This window comes from Saccostrea echinata, unplaced genomic scaffold, assembly GCF_033153115.1.
Source record: "Saccostrea echinata isolate AGI-Se365-2 ecotype Australia unplaced genomic scaffold, CSIRO_AGI_Sech_v1 ptg000054l, whole genome shotgun sequence".
NCBI lineage: Eukaryota > Metazoa > Mollusca > Bivalvia > Ostreida > Ostreidae > Saccostrea > Saccostrea echinata.
In genome coordinates, this window is record NW_026889803.1 from 37,864,545 (window position 1) to 37,880,875 (window position 16,331).

The window sequence follows — 16,331 nt, forward strand, 5'->3', positions numbered from 1 at the left end:
CTTCACATATGTAATCCTTGTAACAAATCCTTTCTTACAACTTTGACCCTTTGACCTTGACCTTGGAATTTGACCTACTTTTGGAAACCTTTAACCTTGGCCATAACCTTTGAAAGGTTGGTACTAGGGCTTTCATACTTCACATATGTAATCCTTGTGACAAGTCCTTTCTTCAAATACCAAGAACTTTGACCCTTTGACCTTGACTTTCACAGGTGTATTCCTCGAGACAAGACCTTACTTTGGGTACCAACATATTTGATTTGCATTTGAGAATGTTTAACCTTTTCTATAAGTTGCCATACGGGGGCATCAGTGTTTCACAAACACATTTTGTTCTTTATATGAATAAGTTGATGTTTAAATTGTCTTAAAAAGGCTTATGAGAAATGGATACACAAGCAAGACCGAGAACCAGATAGACTGCCAGGGTTATCACACCTCAGCAACAAACAACTATTCTTCTTGAACTTTGCTCAGGTATTTCTGATTCAAAAACTATTTTAACTGCATATCGTGTAGGGTGTGCTATAAATATATGGTCTTGTTATACTGTACACAATGGAAAGCATTTTCATGCATGTCAATTTTATTATGATTTATCCACACAATTTATTTTCGAAGTTGTGATTTATTTAAGATACGAACTGCTGCATTTTAAGAAATTTTTCATCAGTCCGTAAAAAACAGTATGTTACGTGAAAATCTTGATAATTTAGGACAGACATAATTGAACCCTTTAGTAAATTTTACGTTCTGATTGCAAATTGTAATAGGGTAAAAAGTGATCCCTTCGTAAAATCCCGTATCACTCATTACAACCTGTATTATAATCGCCAAAAAGTAACCCCATCGTTAATGTCAATATCAAGCTTTCAAAAAACAAGTATCTTAAGACACCCAGCTGAGATTACGATGTAAACCATGACCCTCCTATATATCACTTTTTATGACTTTTATAACATACCAGGTATGGTGTGGAACAATGAGACCAAGAGCAGTAATAAACAGAATCCGAACAACCCTTCATAGTCCCGGAAAATTCAGGTATTTTTAACTATTTCTGTCATACTTAGAGTTTAAGATTGTAACTCCTCTGAATTTCTTTCAGTCCATAATCTAGGTAAGAAAACATCATTTGCTGTGTTCAAAGTAAATCGAGCTATTATTTTTCAGGGTAATTGGAACACTGCAGAGCATGCAAGAATTCGCAGAAGTTTTTAATTGCCCTCCACATTCTTATATGAATCCAGTTAAGAAATGTCGAGTATGGTGATGCTTGTTACCAAGTGTAGCTTTAGTGTACTATTATTTTGATATTGACGTTTGTTTTGGATTATTATTTGCCAGGGTACATATAATTAAAACATATAAATTTAAGATTCTTTTAAAGAGCTTGGTTAATATCTAGCGTTATGCATCGTTTCGAAAATGGAACTATATTTTTGGCATAAGTAGTATAGTTATATCAGTTTCCATTGATGACTATTCCTTTTTCGATACTACAGGAGTCCCTGTAACCAACATTTTATGGACTATTTTTAGTAAATAAAAAATATGCGATACCGTTAGAGGCAAATTAAATAGTCATGTGTCTAACAATATTACATTCATTTTTATTGACTGGAAATGGTCCGTAAAATAGATTGGTTCGCATACTCGTGTGTTCAATTAGAAAGGATATGAAGTAATGTATAACTAGATTGCATTATCTGTAAATATACATATATGGATGTTTATTTGTGGTTTCCTACCTCTTTCATCTTGCATATTTATATAATTCTGAAATGAATCTATGTGTACATAATTTAGATTTTAGATCTTAAATATGCAGATACCATAGCATTTTAACACAATCACTGTTTCAGTATTGCATTTCTCATATTTAATTTAATTCAATGTACATAAATTAAAGGTCATGTTAATTCCATCCATGTTTAGAAATCTACGGAATCAAATTGGAATTTTCATTTAATTACTATAGTCTACTTTTTCTAATAAAATTGGTTATTAATAGTGGGTTTTTTTTTTTAATTAGAATTCATTCATTCTGACATCATCCTAGGGTGTCATAAGCCAATTCTTTGTTTGTCTGGTATCTTGTTTTATTACATTTTCAGCACTGAATTTATAGAATTTATTTATTGAATAAAAGAGATATTTTGAAACTTATATTCACACTGTGAAAAAAATCAAAAATGATATTTTTTCACTGTGAAAATATCAAAAGTGCGGCAAAACTCGAGATTTTCATTCCCTTCAGGAAGAAGAATTCCCTGTTATAACATAGCGAGAGTAATTAAATCATCCTGACAATAACTAAATCTATCCAAGTTTCTCCAAATTGTTGCTAATAGCCATATTTACATTTTTCAATCCCATAATCGCTTAACCATGACGTCTCACAACCATGATTTGACAAGTTACGAAACTGTTACGAAAAGAACAGAGTCGAAAAGGAAAATTATAAACAGGAAATCCTAATCTTTTTTTAGTTAGAAATGGAATTTATTTCACTCGTGAGATTGGATTTCTTTTAAAGATTCCACTCGTGCTTAAAAAATTGCACTAAATTACAGAAAAACCCTAAGAAGTTGACTATCCTCTATATATGTGTGTCATACATAGCTCTTCTATTGATACATTACTTGATCAAAAATGAATCGAATACAGTACAAAGTAAGCATATTAAAGTTTATTAAAACAGAAAATATCACAGATCTGAAGTGAAATATATCGAAAAACTATATCAATCAATATTGCAAAAACAATTGTCGGTTTTCCTGAACAACGTATACTTAAAGGTTTAATCTTGAAATAAATGCACGAACATTAACATTATAAACTGTTTTGTTCTTCCAGCTTTGAAGGTAAAATATGATGGCAAAATATTTTAATAAGTTCACAACATAATTGCTTCTGGTGTAGTATAGTTATAATTATTACTTTTCAATCCTTGATTTTCCTTAATCATTTACTTTTATAGCGTAATTTAGCATTCTTGTTCACTCAATCCAAATATGATATGATGTTTCTATGAAGCAAATGTCATACAACTGTATACATATGTATACAATATTTGGATAGTATACAATATTTGGGTAATATAGAATTTAATAAATATAAGTTAAATGGAGAATATGTACAAAAACTATTTGCATCTGAAAGCACACTGAATTTTATAATTCCCTGTCCAAACAAATGAGAAAAGGGCAATATCGCATGTTGTTTATTTCTTCATTTTATTTTCACTTTCTCCCACCAATTATTATCTTTTCCAATGCCATAAAAGGCGCCTCAAAAGCCAGTGACACCACGAAAGCAACCATAAATGACATCACAGTATGCCCAAGGAATAAATAAATCTGAAAAAAAACCCAGTACCAATTATTATAGTTTTTTCTCTCATTGGAACTTTCTGCTGCAAACACATACAAGAGTATACTTTATTAATTTTGTTGGCTACCTTAATTTATAAATATAGAATCTCTATTATATGAACACATTACGTCTTTGAGTCCTTGTACGAATAAAAGACTTTAAATTGACAAATGCATTAATTTCATTTTTTTAACTTTTATTTTCTTACAAATATAATCCTTTTAGGTATAGGTAAATCATATGACATTAATTTTTGGAGTGAAATGCTAAAAAAATCCACACATTTTGACCTGTACACGTTATTTCAGAGTTCATGATTTTTTTTACTTTATTCTATGTAATTAGACCTTATATGAAAATCAGTACTTACAATGTCATAATTCGCGATGTAGACAAGTGACCTCTTTGAAAACACGTAAATCATCATCATTATTGGGTGCACCAGGTACACAGCGTACGACATTCTAGACAGAGGGACCAGCCCACTCCAAGATAAGATAGAATTCACGATACCTTAAAGACGACAAATCAATGCGTATAGAAAAAGAGGATTTCAGGAAACCTTAAATGAAATATTGGATCACTACAACACTTTGGGGAAAAAGAACTTACAATATTTGAATGTTTAAGTGACAAATTGAGTCTTCATTATAACGGAAAGGGTATTAGAGCTGAAAGTTTAATATCTGGATGCAATGCACAAATCTTACCACCACGTCCATAATGGCAGGCTGCAATCACCCAGGCAACACAAGCAGACCACAAAGGTCTTCCGAGAGATTCGTACACAGCACGGAAATTACGTGACCAGGTTTCACCATTTTTCTTATTTTCACTGTATGTGCAGTAAACAAGTGTAAAACCGACGGTCGCAGCTAAACACCATCCAATGAAGGTCTTCGCCTGTCAGTAAGCAAATTTCTACATGATTCGTTCTCTAGATATCATACCTAAATTTGAATTTTCTTTCGTTTTTTTCATAAATTCCCGAAGTTTCAATACACACACATTTTAACTGAATTTAATAATCTTAGTTGATGGTTTACATATGCTCGAACAAATATTGTTTAATGCCGTTATAAATTTGAGCTTTAACAAAATAAATGTTGATACCTTTGATAAGTTGGCTTTCGGTTTTTTGTAGAAAATGACACCAAGAAACAAGCCAACACAGAATGCAGCTACTCGGCACCAAGGTGTTATATAAACATTGTTCCAGAATGCTCCTCCGTCAGACTGCATTCTGTGCATAATGTAATATCTTTGACATATTGTAGATTACAAACTGAACAAAATTTGTGAAATTGTAGAATATGTTTTTTTTTATAATCATGGATGCTTAATTTTTATCATTCTTTTTTTTTAAAAAATATTTTTCTCCTTATGATTACATTCCTAAGTCATATACAATATATTGTCTTGCTAAGATATGATTGCTGTAGAAAATGAATTTTCCATTCAAGTCCCGTAACTGACATATTCACCATCAAGTCATAAAAGTTGCTAAAGAGGTAAATCTTGAGATAATCATGGATGTAATTCATTAAATTTCGTAGACAAAAGGAGATGGGCGAACAAGGCTTAAAAATGTCTATAGCTTCAAATGTATAACACTCATATTCAATTTGTGAATTTAGAATTTAGACTTAAGTTCTAACCATTGAGAGTTATGAAATTATGACAAACAAAACTTTTCTGAGGAAAATTTTTTCGGCATAAATCATTCTATAACTCTATGATTTACAAGCAAAAAAAGTGGTATTCTTGGGGTTCGAACTCAAGCAATAAAAACCCTGAGTGTCAATTTTCCCTTCAAGAATGAGACGCTAACCACTAAATGCTATACCGCTTACAACAAACATCGGCATTTAAATAATATTTGAGATATGACCCTTTACTAAATGGACTTCAAGTACTTCTCGGAAAGATACAAATGTTGTACCATAAAAGTGTATTCTAAAGGTATGGTGGATCTTTGCTCCATGTTTTTGTTAACCGAAGAATGTATATTTTTAAGCATACTGTGAGTATAATCTATCAAACAAATGGAGCAAAGAGCCACTCATAAGGAAAAATTATGTTTTAGTATGAAGAATGGATCATTTTTGCCCTCTTTTGTGTATGTATGCTATTTTATAGACATAGTAGTAAAGACTTAGTATTTCAATCTTTGTGAGATTGTTGTGATTTGTGGAGAATGTACATTAAGTATACGTTAATGTTGAATGAAATATCAAAGAAAAATTGTCATAATTGAGATTTAATTTTTCACCTAGATTTGTTTGTCGCTCAATAAGCCTTGTTTATCCATCTTCTTTAGAAAACAATTACATAGTCCCTTTTTTCGCTATTAAAGATAGTTGTGTCAAATATAAAAGATATGTAATGACCTCAGAAATCAAATTTTCGCAATAAGGTTAAAACATAAAACCGGAAATGGCAATTGTGGCACAAGATCATGTTCTATTTGAAGATTAAGTCTTACGTGAAAAAACTTCCGTTGTATTTGTGTTCCTTTATTCCAGCAGACACTATTCCGGCAGACATTAGCAGGAAAACGAAAAACGACCCCAATTTGATGTTCCTGAAATTACAAAAAAACTTTTTGAAGGATGTGATATTACAAATAATAACATTTAATTACATGTTAATATACCCCTAAATTCATTTTGTCAACGTTACCAACAAACTTTTTTTGGCGAATCTATATTTAAGTAGATGTTGAATCGTTTTTGCGACAAAAATATTTCAAAATGACGCAATTGAAAATCTTAATTTTAAGCTGGTTCATTGAATTCATTCTCAGAGATTGAACAAGAACTCACATTGTAAGGAAGAAAAGAAGAATGATGGACACCACATAAAACTGCATGTCGTTTGCCAAGAACCATGTCCAGGCCATACACTGAAAATAATGAAAAAAAAGCCAATTACATCATTCTGTTGTGATGTTCAAAATAGAAAGGATAGAAAAAGAAGAATCGATTTTAAACTCTAAATCTTAACATTGACCGAAAGCACACCTGTTTATCTGTATGCACCAAGTTGTTGACATACAGAATGTTTGTCCACCAGTTCTCTCGGCAGTATTCCGCAGAATCAATCTGCTTCGGCCACATTGGACCGTCACCCAGATATAAAGTCAGGCATGTATAGATCATCAATACTATCATGTACATGGGGGTCAACCTGAGAAAAAAATGTTATATGTTTGTATAGGCTTCTAATCCCTTGATCGATCATACAAATCTTGTTTTAACTCTGGTAACTTTTCTTTCTGAACGCTGATGCTTAGGATTCCCATCATTACACAATATGCTACAAAATTAACCACCCTTTCCCCCTTTTATTCGATGGCAGAAATCATTATAGTTATAAATCTCGGTATTTTCTGATCAGGATGTCAGAAAGTGAAGGTTGTATATGACACTCTACCTCCAAAATCTGTGGAAATAGTAGTAAAACACATAATATCCGATCTTCCCTGGCTGGGGATCTTTTTTGAGTTTTGCCATTTGTTTTAACTGGATAAATGCAAGAAGCATTCCACTGAAAGAAATAATTGAAACATGTCTTCATAACGTGATATGAAAAGTTAGAGTTGGTCACTCCTACCTCTCTGGAATAGGGTGTATCATTTAGTTGTATTCTTACGAAAACATAGTAAATTCTTCCTCTAATTTCATCATTTTATTCTTTGTGCTTTGACAGCCTCCTGAGTATCATAAGTTTCTCTGGCTATAACAGTTATGGGCACACCTGAAACTGGTCTGGATCTACGTGAAATTATTTTTTCAGTTTTTTGAAGACTCTATAATCTTTATCATATTCCTACAGCTCCTAGAAGTTCAAGAGTAAAGAATAGTAAAGTGTCAAATAAATTTCAAAATATGACCAACACTCAGCACGACCCCGGGGCCTGAATGCAGGACTCATGAGGCGTCAATTTTATAATATGGTAAAGGGTTAAATTTTCATTGTAATTATGTAAATAAACAGTTTGCCTGATTCATATCTTTTGAATAAAGAAGAGTTTTAAAGTTGTAATTGCATTTCTCAATATACCGGTATTTACAATTTATCCCGAATCATGGACTCATGCGACATGAAAAATACACAATTTTGGTGAAGGATTATTCACTCATTGTAGTCATATAATCAGCTTGCCCATTTTATATTCTTTAGAAAAGAAGATTTTCAATATATGACCACTTTAGCCCCATCCTGACCCTAACAACAAAATACTAAAGTTAACTATAGTTCATTATAGTTAACTACAGTTTACTTTAGTATCAAATCCGTTTTTTTCTTTGGTAAGTCAAAGTATCTAAGTTTTTTTTTTCTACAGTTAATCATATTTTCAGGGTTTTTATTCCAGTAAATCAACGTATTTTTACTATGAATTTCGAACTGTAATATTTCATTCTCTTTTCTTCTTGCATGCATTTTTATATATTAAAAGAAAATATAACTTGTGTATCCATATATTATTTAAGAAATGATAAGGCTCTACATCTCAAAAAACGTACTATAGAGTCAAGTTTCAAAGTAAATCAAAGTATCATGTTAAACTTTCAAAGTACGATAAAGCAAAGTATCAAATTCTTAAAGTAAGTGCTGATTAACAACAGTACAATTTTGTTATAGGGGCAGAACGATGGGTCAGGGGAATTAAATGAATTTTACAATTTTGGTGGACAGCTTAGTGTTACAGAGTAATTATTATCATGCAAATACTTTGTCCGCAGAAGTGTAATATATTTTCAATACATGACCAAATTAGCCCCACCTTGAGGTCTGAATTCCTAACCCAGTGGGGGGTGGGGGCGCATCATTTTATGACTTTGATACAGGGTAAAGTACTCATTCTACCGTGTAAAGAGTCTGCTCCATAAATTTTCATGAGCAGAGGACATTTTCAAAGAGGTAATGCAGTTTCAGTGTATGACCAATTACGTTTCATTCTAGGGCCTGAACGGTGGATCCACACACAAGGGTTTTTATTTTTAATTTTGGTAAAGGAAAAAAAAAAAAAAAAAAAAAAAAAACAACAACAACATAGGCCCTACTCATTATAATTATGTCAACAGTGTGACTGCTAGATGTTCATGACTAAAGAACATTTTTTGAGATATAATACATTTTTAAATAAAGACCAACTTAGTCCCACCATGGAGCCTGCACTCAGGGGCCATGAATTTAACCATTTTGGGAGAGAGCCCATTGCAGGAGGAAAGAGGAAGACTTTTGAAGATTGTATTAATTTTGATGGTTTTGGCCACTCGCCTCAAGCCAAGGGACGCAGAGACCATGAAAGTAACAAGTTTTGTTCCTTTTTCATCCATAGATGCTATATAACAAATTGGTTGAAACTGGTTTAGAAGTTTCAGAAAACTTGAAGCTGAAAGTATTCAAAAATATTCAAAAATTACGACTGAAGGACGACGCACGACGAAGGACAAAATCAGATAGTAAAAGAGCATGTCAGTGACTCGAGTGATCTAAAAATATTTTGAAAATTAAATATAAATTTATTTTGATATTATTTTTAAAATTAATTTCTCGACCAGGAAGTCGTCAACCCTTGAATAACATTTTTATCTTGCAAAAAGGTACCAGTAAAAGAATAAAAAAAAAAAATTATCTTGCAGAAGTAATTCTGATATTTTTCTAGTAACTGGAATTCTATCAAATAATATCTGATATACGTATCATTTGTAGATTATATCCCTACACAAAGGAAATAATTCTTCTACTGGTTGATACTTATATAAATCTGTCAGGAAATTCTTTAAGATATTCTTTATCATTTGCAGATATATGTATATAAAACCCAAACCAAACGTATTAATTGCATTGATTTTCCACTATATTGATGATACCTTATCATGTAGAATGTGTCGACGCCGTATCCTGCACCAACAACAGCTTGGAAGGAAAACCGTTGTGTCATTGGTATGGCATCCACAAAATTTACTTAAAGTAAAAGGAAATTAAAAAAAAAATTATTTAATGTCGTATAATTACTGCAATTCATCTTCAACATTTAGTACTTCGTGTATCTTGGATGGCATATGAAGATCTAGGAAAGCTATATTCTAATGATGAATTGGTACCTGTTGTCATGACACCTGGGGTCTTCACTAATCCATAGTTATATGTATGTCCAAGCATAATCCATGTGATACTGAAAAACCGGATTCCATGAAGACATGTAATGGCACCTGGTCCACTTTTCCCAGACAAAAGTTTGGGGGCATTAGTAATGACCGAGAAACTTTTTACGAAAGCCCCAAGAGTCCCTAAGATAGTATAAATTAATTATACATGTATAAAGTTAAGATAAAATACATGCACTTTTCAGTTTTCAGTTTAGTAGAAAATCTTTTATTCGAAAGAATGAAATATATAGTTAAAGATATACCATCTTTCTTCTGAGGCGCCTTATGCTCTGTTCCAGGTTTTTCTTTGGCATTAACTGTAACTGTGACGTAGTGATTTGAGTCCGTCTCTTTGCTTCTTCCGTTTGGAGCCCCAGCAGGATGAATACTGTCGCCCTCTTTATGGTGCATGTAACCAGATGGAAGTTCTATGCTTGTACTACCATTTTGTATCCCTCCGCCTCCGTTTTGGACTTTTGCATCACCATTTGTTTTCGATTCGTCAGGAACAAAAGCCGCATTCACCGACGTATAATGGTTTTCTGGTCTTTCCTTTATGACATCATAATGGTCAACCTTTTTCAGGCTAGTTTTATATGAAGCACTTTCCTTTAAAACGGTAAACTGTTGTCGAAGTTCATATAATGTTCCACAGAGTACCAAAAATCCAAATATTGACAATATCACTCTGAAAAGGTAGTCACTCAACATGATTAAACTGTACAAATGTAGAATATCAATTTCAAATTTTCTTTCAAGTGTCACTGCAGGGGCCCTTTAAGCTTTTGGATTTCTTAAAATTATTTTGACCAGCAAAGATTTTTAGGAGCTTCAAATGAACTTTGATTAGAAAAATATATAATTTCTTACACGGCAACAATTGCAGGCGTGTCTTTTCCTATAGAACGTTCCTCGGGACAGTATACCTCCGTATCGTTCACTCCCGACCCTAAGCTTCTACCCACGTATCCTGTTGCGACAAAGTATGAAATATGGCTTCTAGGAGTTTGTTTGAAAAAAGTAAAAAAAAAATACATCACAGGAAAAATGACTCAGCGTGATTGCTTTTTTTTTCTTACCGAGCCTCAAAATTCCTTCTACGTCCTCGGCTCTGCAGGAATCAGGCAGGCACAACCCTAAGGTCAACAGGGGACGGATGCCGTGAGTGTCCTGTTGTAAAACAGTTAATGGTTGATGAGTAAGTAATTAAGTCTGCAGGTAGATAATATATAGTAACTAGAGCAAAAACAACAAACCTAATTAATATTATTCAAGTTTTGTTTGTTGTTTAAATCAGTATTTATAAAAATAATCGGGTAATTCTATATGGCATATAGTGCAGATGCTGCTTATCAGTAATAAATATATACAAATATACATCCATTGCTTTATCCGAAGAAGAATCCCATCTTTATTACTCTACTATCTATGCACACTACACTACCGTTTTGTGTTTATCCTTATTTCATTATATATGAAACAAATGTATATTCGAAGTTAGAATTTGCTTCACTAACCACTCCACTTCCAAACACGCTTGGTTTCAGTGTCATTGTGGCTCGGCAATACTTTGTGTCAAAATCTCGTGGGTAGCGTGAGGAAGTTTTGTTGATGGCGCCAATTATCATGTTTTTGGGAATCCTGCCATGAATTTCTAGGCAGGATTCATATGATCCAAGCGCCGTCATGTGTCCTCTTAAGACTCCAGAGGGTAGTTTTCCAGTTGCGTCAAACACTTTAAAAAGATTCAAAGATTAAAAATATTACCGGGTATTTTTTTTTTCTCTTATTCAAAATTAGTCTTCTTATTTTTAGCTAATAAGAAAGCAACAACTAGTATTTTTTTTCTTAAGAATAATTGATGAACAGACTTAGTTATAGATTTTTTTTTTCAATGTGCCTTTTTTCGAAAAAAGATCCCAATAGTAAGTTTGTTATGTTTACAATAAAGGTGTCAGTCGTTATGTTCTTAATGTATTTCAAGATAAGATGACCCGGTTTCTATATTTTCTTGCTTCTCTTGTTTGTTGTATAGATGCATTCTTGACCCCAATAGATAATATTTCAAATATGTATACCGGAAATAGGAAAGATATAAATATATATGTATACTTTTTGTCCATCACGAGATAAATGTCCTGTGATGATTGTTTGTATACAATAAACTCATAATATGGCTGATTTGTGTTATCATAATTTTTAAGTCGATACTGTCAGAATTTCAATTGCCTGGAATTTAAGCTCTTTGGGGATGCCATATTCAGATTTCTAAATAGATTTGAAACTGTTTTAGATTCAAATTTAATATAACGAGACTTTCACAGCAAAATTATGAAAGGTGGTTTGCAAAGAGAATTGCGCAAAGTGTAATACGACAGTTCGGAAGCACCGAGCCACTCTTCCTCTGTGGGATATGATTTTATTTTCTGGAGATCAGTTTGGGGATCACATTAATGAACTACAAGTATATATAGACTCTTTTTCATTTAGTGGAGTTCAATACCAAGAAAAGGTTTGTCAATACCAATGTTTCCCACTTTAACGTATAATACAAATACATGTAATTTGCTACAAATAAGAATGGACAACTGAACTAGATAACTTTTAAATTAGCAAGATATGATGTAAGTTCATGGGTACGATTTTTAGTGCTTTCAGGTAACGGGTGCACTTGTCTGCAGAGGATACGACGCCGGTGACGCTCAGACAAATCCATATTATCGCATTTCGTCCATGTTAAATCAAACAAACAAATCAGTTATCTTCACTTTCACAAACAATGACATGTATACAATGTAAGTTATTGCATTATATTAGAGATAAATTGTGTCCAAATTCTAGTACTGATGATATCATTCTTCTTTTTGTCGAAAATAGTAAAGGAAAAGTATGAGTATACATATATGTATAGAGAGAGGGAGAGAGATGGGGTGTTTTCTTTGTGCACAACATAAATCAGGCATCTCATATATCGATTTGTAGGATATGTATACATAAAAATTAAAAGGCATTTCATTAGTAGCTTATTGAGAAGCGTGTATTAACATAGAGGGGATTTCCTTAGGTAAAGCTGAGTACGTATCTCTAACTAATCCATGGATTTCAATATTTATTGATAATTTAATGCTTAAAGATTTTTTTTTGACATTTACACAAATATGTTCGATGACGTAGCATCGTTTTTGAAAGTGGGGGGGGGGGGGGCAACCCGAGGAAAAAAATTTTCAACTTACTGAAAAATCTTGACAAGCAAAAAAAAAAAAAAAAAAAAAAAAAAAACAACAAAACAAACAGGAAAATTGTGCACTTCTTTTACTACCATTTTTTTTTTACTCAAACACTGCATTCCTCTTATTTTACCCTTATTTGACAATACTGCAACCAAAAGGGGGGGGGGGGCAACCGGACTTTCAATGAACATTTCCTATAGAAAAACTTATGTCTGGAAAAAAGTGGGGGGCCAGGCCCCCCTACCCCCCCCCCCCCCCGATACTACGTGCCTGATGTTTAAAACACATCGTTTTTAAAATTAGAAAATGATTTTCATTAATTTGAATTGATATATGCAATAGTAAGCTTAGAACAGCTACAGAAATAGTTCGTGTAAACTACATTTATTTTGATGGTGGTACTGATTACTTTACTCGAAGTTAATTCTGTAGATTGCCTAAAGGATTGTATATATCCAGTGTAGATGCAGTATACACCGTCACTTATTATACATATTGCATAATAATCATAATAATAATAATGATATCATCTACAATGATAGATGTAAAAAAAAAAAAAAGAGAATTAATCTTCAATGTTCCGGGGAGCTCTTTGATTATAACACTTAAATAATGTTGTCGAGCAAATCTATGAACATGGCTTTATTCCGTAAATCGACTAATTGTTCTTATTTTTAATTAGTGGCTGGGTGTGCTTCCACACATGAATATTTTACTTACTAATTCTAGCCCATGACAACTCGCTCCTTTGCATTTCATTCACAGCGTCTAAGACATCCATGGCATCTTCGTAACAATCTTTGTTCACTTTCGATTCTTTGGTTAAAGGCATTACCATTCGGGCACTACCCATTCTGGTAATATCATGCACAGTTCCCACAATGTCCATTTTACTTAGAATCAGTCCTGCTAACTGATTTTGGTGAGCCTTCAGCGTCGTTTTGTTCCATTTTGCCACCCCCGACTTGTTGTAAGCATCTGCAAAATGGCCGATTATCACGTCTGCAACTCGTCCCGCCGCGGGGTCCTTCATCTCCATTAGCAGTCCTCCAAGAAGAATCGATGCTGCCTGGGCCCCCATTTTAGAAACCAAATGGGCACCTGCATCATAGATCGATGCACCTATTTGTGGTTGGTCTACTCCTACGAAAGAACCTACCCATCTTGCTTTGTCTCCTATGCTCATATTTTGGGCAGTTACCTTGCTGTGGCAAACGGCAAAGACTGAGCATAAAACCAGAATGACTGGTATGAGTGTTTTCAGCAATTTCATGATTATTTTGCTTTTTTTCCTTCGCACTATGTCTTAATGTTTAAATGTACTCCTGTTGACTTGCAATATACCCGACGTTTTATAATCAAAATAATGGTAGACCCGTGTTAATATTGAGTTATCTCGGGACTGTGAAGTAACGGAGGAATCCTCCCGCGGTCCGTGTAAACAAAATCAGCTGACTGTCAATATTTCCGTCTTTTGTACCTGTTTACGGCCACGTGATCTAATTTTTTCCACAATTTCACCATGATATTTTATTTTAGCATGTGTCAAAGTCCACCTTGACGATCAAAGGTCCGTGTATGTGACTCACATACTCATTTTATTAAAGTAATTTGCTGTCATTTGGAAATGAATAAGAAAATTTAGCAGTGTCGAAACTTTTTCTTATGCCATGATTTACGATAAATTGCAGAATTTCTGAGAATGTTTCTTTTATTTATATCATCGTGTATAGTTCATTTTGAATAATTTCAACATTTTGGAAATGAGCAAGTTTGAAATAAAGACTGATATATTTTATATTTGCCAGTTCTGGATAGTTATATTTAGAATTAAAAGTTTTTATTGTTTTAAACAAACGTTCTTTATAATGAGACAGACTGCAAGTGGAAATGTGAAATGTTAGAGACAAATCTGGCATGAATTCTCAGGAGAAAGTGAACTTTGAATAAACCTGCTTGAACTCTTAAAGATTCGTTTGGAAGACATTCGTGTATCGATCTTTTAATAGTTTTTGAGCATGTCCAAAAGCATGTTTAAGGCAGTTTGGTGACTAATATCCAGAACCAATTGGACTTTGGAGCGTAAACGTAAATCCTAAACAACAAAATGAACTGACAACGAAAAAATCCTGAATAATACCATATACACCCAGCACACCATATAGTGTAGGTGTCCTTCTGGCTTTGAGGCATTACTAGTCACCAGGGAGGCCCGAGCTCAAGATCTAAATATTTAATATAATTTATTTTCTAAAAAAAGACTCTACGTAGATTCTTATCTAAAATATGCGGACTTTGAACAGATGGGTGATGAAATGTGTATACAAATTTTCACCTCCAAGGTCTATTTTCTGGGTTTTCACCTCCAAGGTCTAGTTTCTGGGTGGACATCTGGGTTTCAAAAATTAGTTAATGATAACAATTCGTATTATTTGCACTTCAAAGATATAACAGATAATTATGCAATTTTGTATTTTGTGCCTCAATTTATGAAAAAGTTACGGCAGATTTTTAGGAAGGGGACATCACCATCCCCACATACACTGTACCCTCATCAAAAATGTAGCTTCTCAAGAAAACCTTTAATTAATGCCTATATCCTTCGCACAAACATCACCATCTTGTTGGTTTTGAAATGTTTTCATTTCAGATATCAGGGCCATATCTCCGAGATTTCGTTAACTTTCGATCATTGGCCTGCTTAATTTGCCTAGTTTGCTATTATTAATCAATGTATAGTTTTAAAACTTTACAACTCATACACCTATCTTTATTTTAAAGAAGTATTATTTATTTCACTTCAGATGAAAATTGAGGCGCAACGTGAAATTTTTATCATCAAACCGTGTCTAATTTACAGCATAAAGCAGTTAAAAATAAATTACTGTACTTAATTTTTATGTACACATTGGATTGGGGATTTGGATAAAATTTTCACAAGGTCCGTAGTAACCCGGGAATTGGAGGAGAATAGGGGACCTCTGATGGCTTATTAAGAACGTGTTTTGCTGTTAATTCTTATTTTGTTTCTTTAATTGATTTTTTTTTCTTTTCAAGGAATTTAGTTTGGTTGTGCGCTCCCACTCCCCATCCCGAAATTAAATTTCTATTTTCGTGCCTATTCCTGAATTAACATGGACACTGAATATGTTCAATTTCAAATAGACAATTTGTACCAGGTATGTAGAAGGAATGAGTTCAGTTACATATCAAAGAAATTAATTAAATTACGATTACTATGTCAAATTATTTAATTAAATTACAATTTCCATTACTGCTTTTAATTGTAATTAATTGAATTATAATTACTTTGCAAAAGTTTTTAATTAAAGTACAAATTACATTTTTGTAAGTTTAAAAAAAAATATTAACATTTTTTTTTATTTAAGAAAAAAGCATATCTTATTTCTAAAAGATATCAATATAAATATTTCCCAACCAATACAAAAGAATTTTTGCATGGCATCTAATCATAATTTTTTCAGATGTAAGGTAATTCATATGACAATGGTTGGGGTGTAGGAGCTTTCCAGTTACACCTTGTATACTTTGTCCTATA

The 16,331-nt window shown here is 32.9% G+C and overlaps 2 protein-coding genes across 2 annotated transcripts in view; one reads left to right on the top strand and one right to left on the bottom strand.

The window, feature by feature from the left end:
* The window catches only part of LOC133172460 (neprilysin-like), a 32,912-nt gene extending 30,988 nt beyond the window's left edge, over window positions 1–1,924 (top strand). The window contains exons 21-23 of the mRNA XM_061307347.1: window positions 379–480; window positions 971–1,047; window positions 1,177–1,924. Coding sequence (XP_061163331.1) covers window positions 379–480; window positions 971–1,047; window positions 1,177–1,276 — 279 coding nt within the window. The 3' untranslated portion in view covers window positions 1,277–1,924. The remainder of the gene's footprint in view (window positions 1–378; window positions 481–970; window positions 1,048–1,176) is intronic.
* A 1,324-nt stretch (window positions 1,925–3,248) lies between these two features.
* Window positions 3,249–15,163, bottom strand: LOC133204855 (nose resistant to fluoxetine protein 6-like). The gene is made up of 16 exons (XM_061340599.1): window positions 15,136–15,163; window positions 13,493–14,077; window positions 11,060–11,277; window positions 10,622–10,712; window positions 10,413–10,512; window positions 9,806–10,230; window positions 9,498–9,683; window positions 9,264–9,357; window positions 6,817–6,930; window positions 6,405–6,570; window positions 6,207–6,286; window positions 5,867–5,965; window positions 4,495–4,624; window positions 4,092–4,284; window positions 3,752–3,894; window positions 3,249–3,365 (listed from the first exon to the last, which is right to left on the bottom strand). The coding sequence occupies exons 1-16, from the start codon at window positions 15,161–15,163 to the stop codon at window positions 3,249–3,251; spliced, it is 2,769 nt and encodes a 922-aa protein (XP_061196583.1).
* Window positions 15,164–16,331: the final 1,168 nt, after the last annotated feature.

Bases quoted from the DNA above. Each gene is read 5' to 3' on its own strand.
- LOC133204855 (XM_061340599.1), bottom strand. From the start codon at position 15,163: ATGTCCACCCAGAAACTAGACCTTGGAG. The intron at 11,278-13,492 runs GTAAGTAAAATA...ATCTTTTTAAAG, and splicing joins GTTGTCATGGGCTAGAATTA to TGTTTGACGCAACTGGAAAA. The intron at 6,931-9,263 runs GTATCATCAATA...TATTTCTTTCAG, and splicing joins GACACATTCTACATGATAAG to TGGAATGCTTCTTGCATTTA.